The 13,558-nt window shown below is 41.1% G+C and overlaps 1 protein-coding gene across 5 annotated transcripts; it reads right to left on the reverse strand.

Moving 5' to 3' along the window:
* Positions 1-1,077: 1,077 nt before the first annotated feature.
* On the reverse strand, positions 1,078-9,751 carry dab2 (DAB adaptor protein 2). Of its 5 annotated transcripts, XM_034238993.1 has the most exons (16): positions 9,500-9,715; positions 6,988-7,018; positions 6,654-6,883; positions 6,426-6,565; positions 6,154-6,252; positions 5,946-6,077; positions 5,744-5,827; positions 5,439-5,465; positions 5,305-5,355; positions 5,131-5,193; positions 3,354-3,971; positions 2,692-2,821; positions 1,943-2,581; positions 1,675-1,862; positions 1,497-1,583; positions 1,078-1,400 (listed from the first exon to the last, which is right to left on the reverse strand). In XM_034238993.1, exons 3-15 carry the CDS (start codon positions 6,784-6,786, stop codon positions 1,515-1,517), a joined length of 2,373 nt encoding a protein of 790 aa, XP_034094884.1. In that variant the 5' UTR covers positions 6,787-6,883; positions 6,988-7,018; positions 9,500-9,715; the 3' UTR covers positions 1,078-1,400; positions 1,497-1,514. The 5 variants fall into 5 exon arrangements, with proteins under 5 accessions (XP_034094884.1, XP_034094885.1, XP_034094881.1 ...); XM_034238994.1 differs by lacking the exon at positions 6,988-7,018 and having other exon boundaries at positions 1,497-1,580; positions 9,500-9,751; XM_034238990.1 differs by lacking the exon at positions 6,988-7,018 and having other exon boundaries at positions 9,500-9,751.
* Positions 9,752-13,558: the final 3,807 nt, after the last annotated feature.

Genomic DNA, 13,558 nt, shown 5'->3' on the forward strand with positions numbered 1-13,558 from the left:
TGTACAAAATATCAGTATGACAATACGACACCCTCTGTCCTTAGACCCTCACATCGTACAAGTAAAAACTTCCGAAGAAAACCCACAGTTTAAAGGGAAAAATGGGAGAAACCTCAGGGAGAGCAACAGAGGAGGGATCCCTCTCCCAGGACGGACAGACGTGCAATAGATGCCGTGTGTAAATTGAAAAGATAATACATTTGCAAAATAGGTAGTCCAAATGTTTGGAAATGCATGTGTGTATAATAGGAAGATGAATCCACGAGGATATCCATCCAGGACCTATGATCCAGGACCACAGCCACGACTCAAGATCCAGGGCTCGCGATCCAGGACAGAGGAGCGCAGGATCATCCATGACTCCGGATCCCGGCGTATATAGACACCAAAAAGAAAGACATTTGGGGAAGCTGGGTTAATCGGAACATGAGAGTACACAGGTATAGACAGAGAGAAGGAAGAAGTAAGATGTCCCCCGACAAACTAAGCCTATATCAGCAAAACTAGGGGCTGAATCTAATCAGCCCTAACTATAAGCTTTATCAAAAAGGAAGGTCTTAAGCGCACTCTTAAAAACGGATAGGGTGTCTGCCGCCCGAACACAAACTGGAAGCTGATTCCACAAATGTGGAGCTTGATAAGAAAAGGCTCTGGCTCCCATTGTACTTTTAGAGACTCTAGGAACAACCAACAACCCTGCATTCTTAGAACGCAATGCCCTAGTAGGACAGTAGGGTATGAGTTCTTTAAGGTAAGATGGCGCCTGCCCATTAAGGGCTTTGTAGGCGAGAAGAAGAATTTTAAATTCTATCCTGTGTTCTATAGGGAGCCAGTGTAAGGCAGCCAGAACAGGAGTAATGTGGTCCCTTTTCCTAACTCTGGTTAGTACACGAGCTGCAGCATTTTGAATCAGCTGAAGCGACTTGACTGACTTCTTGGTACACCCTGATCCATATGTATTTTATTTAATAATATGGAACTTCAGTGATCGACAAAGCCTATGATCTAGGTCTGTTGAACCTTAAGTGGTTTCCAACATTACTTCACTAACTCAGTCTGAAAAAGTCAATGAACAACTAATTATTGAATTATTTTATTTCTTTAATACAGACAGCATCAGCAGTGAAACTCTTTGGACGTGCTTTTTTTTCATACAATACATTTCTATCTTCAGCAGATCAGGACAAAACATTTATATTTTTCAATCAGTGGTCTTTACAAATAAGGGGAACTACTGATTGGATAGTAAAAACAACACCATCAGAGGTTGAGGTGTAAAGGAAGGGTGGGCTCGGGACAAGAGTTAGAAACGCTCATCATTTGGATTGTCTTGCGCACGTTGTAGCAGCTTGTCCCAAATATTTTATTTGACGTGAAGATCTCCATTAGCTCCATTTTAACTGTAAGGGCAGAGAGAAGAAAAAACTGTGAAGATAATATGTATCCCCTTTAGATTAAATACATTTAGTAATAATCAATCATAAATGCAAACTTACTTATAGACAAAGTTATGGTCAAGCAAAGGGATTTCCAAAAGGATCCCCAAAATCTGCTGTTGATCCAGAGTTCAGCACAGCAGGCTGCTGTCAAATAGAGAACAGGAATTCAAATTCATTACTGAGAGTCTGGAAAAGACACACTGTGTAAATGTTGCGTCTGTGTAAAACTATGTACCATGGCTACAGGCGGCCCTCCAAACACACTCGAATCGGGGGCCCCAAATGCTTGATCAAACATGTCATGTTTGGGTCCCTGGGCTGGGGTTGAATTATTTGCAATGGGAGCAGAAGAGAAGGCGGCATCTAGCAGGCCGGGGTTAAAGCTTTGAGCTGCAGCTGGCACAGGAGCTGGTTTAGAAACATCTAACAACAGACACATTACAAGGACACTATTAGTGACAAATCTCACACATAGTCAACTTCCAAAATTGTAGGTGATTTACCATTTACAACGGCTGACATTTGATTGATATCAAAATCATCATGATCAGCATTATCCTGCGGCAGGCCCACTTTATTGTTAAAGTACTGATCGAATGCCCCGGCTTCGTTGCTGCCTGGGGGGGGAGCAGCGTTTGACACTAGGTCTCCTTTCCTCGCTGGGATGGCAGGGGGCTTGGCGATCTGGAAGTCCTTGAACATGTCCTTTCCACTCTTCTTCTCTCTATCTCCAAGGGGGTCCAGAGATGTGAAGGCACTGTTCTCTACCTTTGGAGGGGCTTCCTTAACAGGTGGCCTAGGAGGGGGGCGTGCCGGACCCTGCTGGTCACCCATTCCAGGGAACTGGCCAGGCTGGAAAGGATTGGTCATGGCGGGCTGACCCCAACCTGGAGCACCTGGTGGAGGCTGGCCCCAGCTGAGGTGAGGCGGGGATAAGGGTGCAGCGCTGAACTGAGGGGGCATCTGCTGGCCCCAGGCTGTGGGGGGAATGGGTAGGCCACCGAAGGCAGAGGGCTGTGGATAGTTGGGCCTCTGCCCTGGAGCTCCTGGCATGGGGAACATGGACGGTGCAGCGGCGGGGGCTCCCCACATGCCTGCAGCAGGGACGCTTGTGATAGCTGGAGGACCTAACTGAAGATTCCCTGGATATAAAGAAAAAGGGATTTCAAAGTTTAAAAAGGGAAGGGAGTGTAAAGCCTAAAAAAATACTGTATATCTGAATCAAACACAATGTCTCCCTTTTGTGTATTACCCAGAGCAGCTATGGAGGAGGGGTAGGAGTTGGCGGGCGTGCTGTTGAAATAGTCCCCTGAGGCGGGGGGTGCTTCAGATTGAGCAGGGGCAGCAAATAGCTCTGCTCCAAACAGATCGCCTGCTGTGGACTATTCAAGAAAGTTATAAAATAGTATTATATACTTTATACATTTAAAAAGTTTCATTTCACCTCATTGACATGATAACTCACAAGATAAACAGTATAGTAGAAATTAGGTTTAAACAAAAGTTGAACCAATTGTTTACTGCAATTATGTAGTCGAAAGTACTACATTACCTGAACATTGATACGACACATGCTTTTCCACTTACCACTGCGTTTATCACTGATGCATGAATGTTAGAAAATAGATTTAGAGTAGAAATGACAAAAGGTAAAAGTGGATTGTTCAGCAGCACAGTCAAAGTGTCATTTATGCAAGCCAGTTAGAGAAGCATGTGACCACCAGTGCATGCACGAAGACAGAGTGGATCCAACCAGGAACCCATAACCTTATCCAAACAAAAGCATCCTGTCATATCCTGTCAGACACCAGTGCATAACCCAAGAAAGGGATGTGTTAGCAACCTGTGCATTCAGCCCATTTAAGGCATCACACATGCAAATCTAGCATGATTCATCTAGCTATGGAATTTCACCTTTGCACTCCTTCGACCTCGTCCAGCCTTAGAGCTCTGCGGAGGCGGACTTATGACAACTGAATCCTTGCTATGAGCCAATGGGGGTTGTGGGGGAGGAGTTATGTCATTAGAGACAGGGGAAGTGTTTAATGATGAGTCAAAAAAAGGGTTTTTGGTTGAGAGAACTGTTCCAGATTCGTCCATCATGGTGATTGTGTTGCTCTGAGTTATTTTGCCCCCTAGTGGCCACTGTCCGTTACTGAGAGCGAGGATCATGGTTTTACTGGATAACCCATTTATCTGCTGACTGAGGTGTTTGGGGTCTCCATTCAAACCACTGTTAATAATTGTTGTGCAAGTGTTGCCAGCAGTGCTGTTTAGGTGATTACTGGTGGGGGGGGAGATCTGTGAGTTATGGGGTTCTGACCAAGGGGGTGATTTAGAAAGCGGGTCATCTCTGAAAGGGTCACTGTCTGGGGTTGGAAAGTAGCCAAATGTTGAGGAAAAGGGATTCTCTGTTTGGGGAGATGCCCTATGGTCAGGGGCATAGGAAGTTACAAAGGACGGTCCCTTTATGCAATTCTGATTGCTGTCAACTTCAGCAGAAAAGTCCAGCAAGAGCATATCATTAGATTCCTGGTTAACATGAGAGGGGCAGAAAAAAAAGAGAATTATGAATCAGTTCTGCAGAAGGAGAAAAACACATGTGTTAACAAAATGAAAAATGAATCACATGGTGTGAAAAGACAATTTAAAGCTGCTACCTGTAGAATATTTACCTCAAAATGAAAATAAATGTCACGGTAAAGCAAAGTCCAATTGGAAAAATTGACTAATTGCTAACTTGCCTTTGTCATCAGCAAGGTTGAAGTCAGCACTAACTCCATGACCTGAAACTGGGCTTGTGAATTTTCCCAGAAGTATTACCCTTAGAAGAATCCAGGTGACACACACATGTCTTCTAAATAGATTCTATTTGTAGCAGCTTTAGAGGTTTGATGAACAACAATGAGATTGGTACAAGAAGTTAAACTCAATTCTTAAAAGATCATCATGAACTGTCAAATCTGATACAACTGGTGATTAAACAAAAGTGTGGCCTTTTTAGAATTGAGTTTACACAAATGGAATGATCTGGAAAGTGCTGAGGTTATTGAATGGAACCATATTTAGTTGTTTCTACATGAGGCAGCATGTAGCAAACGTTATTCTATGAATGCATCTGTACCTGGTTTAAAAACAAATCTTACCATAGAAAAGAAAAAATTGAATACAAGTTTTCAAGGGCCTACCGTCAACATTAAAGGTGGGGTAGGTAATTTTGGAGAAACCAGCTCGAGTGCGCTAGAATTTGAAAATACACAGCCGGAAGAAATCTGCAACTTCCTCACAGAGCCCCTCCTCCAACACACACGAACGTGCACATGACCAATGAGGGCACGAGATAAGTTTGTGCACAGTTGGAAGGCCATCCAGTTACATTAGCCGGGCCGGCTCAGATGATTGTTCGTGCTTTTTACAGTATTACAGCTTTCACAGATGATGGAATTTTATGGATTTTTTGTCAAAGCACTTCAGATATTCATTGCTATCGGGATGTTAAGAGCATTCCATGGAATATAACAAAAAGTGTATCTCGAGCCGGTTTCTCAAACTTACCTACCCCAGCTTTAAGGTGCCTGAAAAGTATACACTGAAAGTATAATAGTGGAAATGCCCAGCTGCACTTCATTTCCTAAGCATAATTCCACTATGTTGCCCAGCTAAAGGGAACATTTTATGGCACCACACTTACATTTGGAGCCTGGATGTCTGGAGGGGTCGACATGTCTCCAAAAAGGTCAAACTGCTCCACTGGCTGGAAGTCAAAGAGAAACAGAAACATACAGTATCTATCCAGCTACTATAAATCAGAGTTATGCTATTTAATGTTAAGCACTTAACAAAAAACAGGAGCGGACAAACTTACTTGAGCAGTTTTTACTCCACCATCTACACCTAGCAAGGCATCACTTCCATTCTAAAAGAAGGACAGAAAAGCAAAAGGTTAAGGCAGGAGTTAGAGAAATCATTTGGGGAAAACAAGCGCTTCCAAGTGCTTACCTCAACTACAGCGCTGCCATTTTCCCCCTGTAAACAAGAGGTAGACTGTTAATGATTATACTTATTTTCGTAATTCAGTGAGGCGTGTGTCATTTCACATAATTTCAATGGAATGTCTGAAGATGCGATTCATTGAAAGAACACAGAGAGGCAGTGTTGACATTCAGGAGGTTTTACAGTGTACTGTATACCCTTCCCTAATGGCCACATTAAAATAGGTTTCTCTCAGAAAGAACAAGGTCTCACAGTCCAACTTTTGAAAGGAAACATATATATTTTTCCAGTTTTAAAATTGCTTCAGTTACCTTCTGTGAGGCCTCTGCCTCTTTCTTCCGCAGGTTGAAGATGACCTGGAAGAGATCTTTCAGGTCAATGACCAGGGGCTCTGCCTGTAAGGGGACAGAAACACATTGCCATTGTTGCACATCTGTCTTGGTAGTTTTTGTTACCTTCACAAAGCGAATGTCAATGCTTGAGTTTGCGTATCTGTTTATTTGCAAATGTTACCTGTTGTGCAGTCTTTATGGCAAAAAACTGATGCTGCCCTTCTGCTCCACACACATATCCAAATGCCCTGTTATCTGTGACATCTCTGGCGATGAAGGAGATCCTGTTTACCATGTGCTCATGTTCAATCACCTTATGAGGACAAATGCTTTATTAGCAACACAATCTAATAAACCATGTGATGTCACTGTAAAGGAAGGAGACTTACTCCCGATTTCTCATCGATGATCTTGATGCCCGACATGGAAATGTTGACCCAGATCCTCTGTTTGTGTTTGCCTTGGGACCGAGCAGCTACTGCCATACCCTAGTATCAAATAAACAATACAAACTATTCAGATGTTCTATCTTTTGTCATAAACAACCAATGTCTGTTCATGATACCGACCGCAGATGACATTTAAATCACCAGCTTTAAAAACACCATCCACTAAATACTCCATTAATGTTATAAATAGCAGGGCTCAGTCCTTTTTGTACCTTAAGTTTCATCATGGAGTCCTGGCTCATCTTGTCTCCTCGGGCTTCTGAGACATCATCGACTCCAATCAGCTTAGCCTTGTACCTCACCCCATCCCCCTGAAACCTGCCCAGCAGGTATTCATCTGTCTTTTCTGTGGCTGCGAAAAACATCAAGAACATTGAACAGTCAAATGGATGTCTTGATCACAGCACAATAATCTCAAAGTGTGTTTTTAAATCACTCACCTTTCTTCTTCTCTTTCTTGAATGGGACTTTGGATGTGGCTATTGATGGGGAGGTGGGAGGAGTGTTGAGGGTCGTTGGAGCGACGACGCTCGGATCGGCAGGAACCGGCGCGGTCTCCACCTCAGCAGACATGGTGTGGAGAGAGCCTCACTGGACAAGAGGAAGGTCGGGAGTAAAGCAGGCAGCAGCTCCTGATTCAGGGGCAGCGAGGTCAACCAAACAGAGAGTCCTAGCACCCACACACAGAAAAAAAAGGAGAAGGAGATAAAGGTCAATATGCACTTATTCTGGTCAAAATACTGTTGAGAAACATAAAAGGATGAGTGAACATACTTTGTTACTGCTAAAGGTTTGTAGGTAGCTGCTGAAAAGATGTTTGGCACATCATAAACAATCAAATATGTTAACAATCCACAGTAAACATTTACAACCACAGAGACACCCTTCAAGGAGAGAGGCAAAGCAGACCCATGACCTATACAACATCATAGGACGAGATCACAGAAAACACACTTTAACCTTTACACATGCTGTGTGAGTTGTTCAGCCCCGTAAAAAGAGCGCATTATCCTAAAGATAAAAAAGATCCAGAAAACAGTCACCTCTCTACAAATATTGTTCTCCTGCCATCCATCGGTACATTTGTTTAGGGAAGCTTTTTAAGGACGCGTAACTAGGACAAAGAAAGACGCATTTTGTAATACTGTCACATGATGCGAGTTGTTGTCAGACCCATACAAATGCCATCAAATAAGCATGATGTGAAACTATGACAAGAAGCAACATGCTAGTCGTATTCATGTGTACTGATAATCAACAATAACATCATTAATGTATCTGCCAACACACTGAAGAATCATGAATACCTTGGCACTCACTGTGCCGGAAACACAAGGCAATGTCACATGAGGCAAAAACAACATCACAGAGGACTGCAGCGGACACCACAGCAGCTGAGATTCACCTATATATCCTCAACTATGTTATGTGGGACGGATTCTGTTAAATCAAACAAGCCCAGCAGAGTGCAAACATTCACATGCATTCGGCACATCAAGTAGAATACAAGCGAGGCAAACATGGCTCTGCAGGGACATATATACGTACCCTTAAGACCGGCACCGGACGCTCCACTGCCTGCACTGAGAGTAAAGAAGATGGGAGCACTGTAGGACGGGCCAAAGGTTGGTGGTGGGCAAAGGTTGAGCAATTACCTGTGGTTAATCTTGCGCTAACAGAGCAAAAGATCTTGTGATGCCCAGCTAAGCAACTATAAACAGAAATTGCAGTTGCAATAGCCTTTGGAATGATCACTTAACCACAGCATTTCAAAGTCATCTATAAAACCTACACTTATAGATGATGTGGAATCAGGGAGAAATTAGTCCCATATGACAACAAGCAAAAATGCACCTGTGGGATCAGTTTTCATATTGTGAGAACATTCAAAACCACAGTCCAGTCCAGAGGGACTGTTCATGATGAAATCGATCAGGCCAGTAAATGTATTTGATTCAAAAAGGAAATGAGAGCCATAAAGATAGGATAACTGATGGGATTGCTGAGGTCAAGTTCCAACTGTTGGCTCTATGAATCACATCTGACCATATCAGAGTCTGAGAGTATACAGATATTTAGTAAGATAAATCGGATTTAAAATACAGTGCATTATTTTAAGAATGAGCTTGATTGCCGTTCAAATGAAGGTTTTATCATAAGAGCTACTGTACAGTGCTGCTGTAAAACAATAAACTTAATTTCCTCCACCAGTACCATATTTGAATTTGAGACAGACAAAGAAAATAAGCCCTTTTCTGTTTTGTTTGTCATGGTGACATTCCTGCAACCGCACAGATTCTTGCCGATATGTGGGTAAGTGTATTAAAACAAGACATAAGCCTAAACACTTGTTGATGCTCAGTTTACACACAAGTGTGACACATGATTGCACTTCTAGTGGTGTCAGAGTCCCACTACCTGGAAGAAAGGCTAGTAAAAAAAGTGAAATGTCAGCTATTCATTGCAGATTTAAGTTAAAGGATTACTTTTAACAACTTCCTCAAAAAGGTAGCCAGCATATTACCAGATGAAGGGGAAGACAAAAAAGCTTTTTATAGAATCCACCACTGTCCCGAAACAAATAACATTTAGCCACAGAATTTACACAAGTGAAAATTCATATTTGTCAGCAGAATAACTGCAGTGTAAGGGCAGACATGTCACAATCCTTAGCCGTCAGGAAACGTAAACTACTGCACATCTGGAGGAAATCAGGGAATGACTCAGTCTGCAAGTGAATGAGATGGTGAAATACCACAGGCCCACTTTGGACACAAAGGCCATGCAAACACTTTCATACTAAATTTAAGTTGTTTTGCACTTAAACTACGATATAGCTTGGACTATATTTATGTAGACAAGAGATGCAATTAAAAAGGTTTTGAACATCATGGTTTCCTAATGGCTCAAGTTTAAACAAGGAAATGTTTGTTAACAGGATGCTGCTACAAGACTCTCCTGGAAAGAAAACTTGCAGAAAAGAGATTTGAAATGGTTTGTTATCCCAGCAGTTGGGACAGGAAATGAAACGAGTCCAAATGAAAACATGGAATTAAGTTTTACCTCCCGCAGAGATGTGTAGGAAAGTAGGCTACAGTTAATTGATGTAATGTTTGTTTGAGACAGAGCAATCCGCACAAAGCTGCAACCCGTTATACGTGTGGCTTTTAAAGGCGAAATCAAATGGAAACATTTATGTAGCTACTTCAAAATGACTACCTCTAGTTCTTTGCTGGATTCCTTAATTAATGCATGGATGGAAAATGTTACCAGCACAGAGACCTACCTGTTTGAAAGCGCGCAATGAGATGTTACAATCCTGCTGTCGAAACACTGACTTTTGTCCCGTAATGCCTCCGCGGCTCCGGCTCCAAAATGAGTAAAAGCCAAACACAGCTTTCGGAAAAGAGTCAGATGTTTTCCGCTAAATGCCGTGGACAGAAAGGAGAGACTGCTGCAAACTCCCAGTTTAACCCTTCACTGACTGACAGACCTAACTGTCTGCACATTTCAACTGGCCGGGGGGGGCGGGCTCTTCACGTGGAGGAGGATTTCTCCACCGGTCATATGGCCTCACAGCGAGCGGGTCGTGAAAGATGTTGTGTCATAAGAAAATAAATCTGATTTCCTTTGCTTTTTTTGTAAAACACACTTTTAAACAATGCTGTCGTGCTTGCATCGCGTATTTAAAAGTCTAGTGCCTGCAGCTTTAAACACATTAGGTTCCTTCTTAGAAAAATATAAATATGTTGAAAATATTTGACAATGTTGAAGCAACAACAATTATTACAGATACATCAATCATACTTTTTTGTCAAATTTTATTTTATAATTCCAGTAAACTGTAATTCCTCAGGGGGGAGGGGCAGATGTCTCATTTAGGATCCTCGGGGCCTGGTTCTTCCTGAGCCTCTGCTGGTCAGGAACCTTCTTTTCAACATGATCCTGGAGTCCTTTATGATTATCCTAGCCTTATTCTTGCAGAGCCTGCATAGTGGGCTGCACATTTCTGTCCAAACCTGACCCAAGTCAGAGAGAGTATTACCGAGCCCGAACCCTACGTGCATTATAACATTTACAGACAGTAGGTCCTTAAATTACATTTTTACACTATATGTTTAGTTAAAAGAACTCAAAGCACCATGATAAGTAGGTGGAACCTGACAATCATTTGTGAATGTCTTTACTGATGCTCCCTGCAATAGTAGAAATTCCTTATTATTTAAGGGGATACACGTTTTATTATGGCTCTCTGTGATGACACCAAGGTACTCAAAGCTTTACACACATTGACATTAAGGGGGATGTAACCCCTTTGTTTCTTCCAAAAGTGTTCCAGTCAGAAAGTCAGGACCCAGATGCACACACAGTTGTCATTGAGATTTGTGTCAAGCTTTGGGAGATCTGGTGTTGAACTTGCTGTCGTCAATAAACAGCATGGTGGTGTGCTGGATGTGTGCTGTGGTGTCTTCTGTGGATTGGGTCCAGTGTGCTGGCTATGAGAATAGATGTCGTGTTGACCAGCTGTTCAAAGCACAATTAGAGCTGTTCACTCCAACACATCAGAGGTGAGTGATGGTGGGAGGGAACATTCAGGCAGGCTTGTCTGTTTTTTTTGGGCACTGCAATACTGGTGGGCATTTTGAAACACATTTGTATGACAATACTGAGCCCATGACATTTTTTGACAAGGAATTGCTTGATACAGAACATTAGCTGTAAGCTTCCTTTAGCTTATTGTTTTGGTTTTAGGGCCTGCGACTCTAATGTTCCTGTTTTGTCACTGTTACTGTTCTCATTTAAGCAGTAAGCCCTAAAAACACTCTGTATGGTATCATGCTTGGCACCAAACATCAGTCAGAACATTTAATGACTGCTGGTGAACATAGTGGATAATTCAGACGCTAAAGAGCCAGATATTTTCCTGAGGAGCTGGTGGAGACCAAAAACAGCTATGAGTTTAATGTTAAAGGAGGGTACATACAACACTTTTAACTTTGAACATTTAAGTTGGTGAGAAACATTAATCCATATTTATGCTAATGTAGTCTTATAGATCTGTAAATTAGGCAGAGTTATTGTTTTAAATCTTTCGGTGTTGTATGAAATGTGAAATATGGTAATCAAGGCTGTTCTTGATACCCAACAGCTGTTTTGGAAGTTGACTTAAGCGTTGCATCAGTTTAAAATGTAAAATTCTCACTAATTTTAAGCCATTCGTGCACTAAACATCATATTATTAAACGTTTAAGGAGTGAGGGGAAGTCCAAACCAGAGGGGATACTCTTCTTTTGCTAACACAGCACATTTTCTAAACGAGCAGGCACTATATTTCCTCTGCCATGCAGTGTTAGTGCATAACTGTAGTTATATGGTTGAAAATGGGTCATCAACTTCCTCAGTATAAATGCCTATTTTGCTTTTCGATACCATGCAGTGATTAGGCTGTATAATGACAGTTTTTATGTTTGCTGTTCTAAGCACTGAGTGCCAGTTATGACATTCCCAGGAAAGTCACACAGGAAGTGCTTTGTGCACTGTTTGCAGAGGCATTAATGTATGTTTGTTTAGCATAAATAAGAGAAGTACTGGGTTGTTAGTACAAACAGGGATAGCCTCAATTAAAAAGACAAAGCGCTCTAGCTTCTTCAAAAGAAAATCCTAAAAGATGGAAACAAATTATTGGAAAAGGATTCACCAACATATATAAGCACTGCGATCAGCATTAATATGTGTAGGGATGTCAATGTGGCTTTTTCCTGTGTACTGGTAGTAGGTTTCACTTCTGTAAATACATGTTTATGGTGAACCGTCACCTAACAAGAACTTATAATGCAATTATCAGGCAACTTTAACATGACTTATGGTAATTGAACACCACTTAAACATCCCACAGCTGGTGTCGGTTTCACTGCAGCTCAATAAAAGCTGAGCTATTGGCATTATTGGTTTGTGATAATGTTACTGTTGACAGCATGCTGGAGAATATTGATTAAAAACTGAGAAAACGTTTTTCCTATTCTAATCCATTGGAGCAGCGTCAGAGAACCAGTATTCATTCTTACATTATTTAAGACATTTCTTCACACACTATAACACATCAGCAGTAGGGTCAGACACTAAAAGGATGAGTACATTTAATACAAAATAAAATAAAATTGACCTTTTTATAGTGTTACATTTACAACATTGTATAATATAAATCATAAATAGCAGCAGAATCCTTTATAATACAAAGATTTGGTTGGTTTGGTATTTTTCCCGTAATTTCCCAAGGTGAGTGAGGAGCCAAATAAAAAGTGTCCTAATTAGTCTGATTAGTGAAAGTGGTAGAAACATCTGGAAGTTATCTTGCTGCTTACAGTTTAACGTCTTCAATTGAATATTACCAACCTGACTTCACTGCATCCCCTTTTGGGTGTTAGGGGGCTCACTATTGGAGATTTCATTTTTTTCAAGGAAAGCAAATAAATAACTTGTTAAAATTAGCAATTATTTTATAAACTTGATTATGCGTTAAAGACTGAAACATGATATCAGTCACAACATGAGAACAGACAGATGTATACATTACATCTGAATGTACTTAAATCTATCACACTAAAGTAGGTTTTATATGAAGTTCTGGCACCACAAAAACTGCAGAAAATGCAATTTATTAAGCAAAAAAATTCAAATTATATTGTCTTATGTTAAAAATATTTACAGTAAAATGTATGTTGTACGATGGATGCTGAGAAATGACAGAGAAAGGGACAGAGGAAGGACGTCCTTCCTGCCTTGTATCCTGTGTTCTGCTGACAGGCGGTTTTCAGGAGATGAGCTCCTCAGAAGGCAGATAACTGAGCAGTCTCTTTTCCCCTCAGTCAGACCACTGGAATGAACTTTTTTCATAACCTCTTATTAAACATTTAATATCATCTGAGTTTTGTTTAGAATTGCCGAACCCCAGACATAATAGCTGACATTTAAAATGTTATATTGTGCTTTATGCCTTTAAATAAATATATATATATATATATATACATATATATATATATATATTGTGTCCATAATAAAAACATAATAAACCAGGGAAAGCTTCATATTCACGTGACTTCTCAAGATTGTGAGGTGGTCATCCTTTTTCTCGTCAATGACGTGCCTCTTTGATCCAGCATCACTGTCTGATGACGTTGGGTTAAAATGATGAATTCCCTGTTCTGCTGAAAATGATTCATGTTTGTTTTGATCAGTGGCACACCCAACGCAGCCACACAGCTGCATACAGGACGACATGTTGGATGTAAAACTTGATAGGTAAGGAAACAGAATGAGACCCTTTTTCTAGAAACATACTACGGAG

The sequence above is a fragment of the Gymnodraco acuticeps genome, unplaced genomic scaffold (genome assembly GCF_902827175.1).
Source record: "Gymnodraco acuticeps unplaced genomic scaffold, fGymAcu1.1, whole genome shotgun sequence".
In the NCBI taxonomy this organism is placed as follows: Eukaryota; Metazoa; Chordata; class Actinopteri; order Perciformes; family Bathydraconidae; genus Gymnodraco; species Gymnodraco acuticeps.

What these genes read in the sequence shown, in the direction of transcription:
- dab2 (XM_034238990.1), bottom strand. Translation starts at nt 6,786, where the DNA reads ATGTCTGCTGAGGTGGAGACCGCGCCGGTTCCTGCCGATCCGAGCGTC. An exon ending in TCATCGATGAGAAATCGGGA is followed by an intron (nt 6,078 to 6,153) that starts GTAAGTCTCCTT and finishes TGTCCTCATAAG; the next exon opens with GTGATTGAACATGAGCACAT. An exon ending in AATGTCAGCCGTTGTAAATG is followed by an intron (nt 1,863 to 1,942) that starts GTAAATCACCTA and finishes GTCTGTTGTTAG; the next exon opens with ATGTTTCTAAACCAGCTCCT.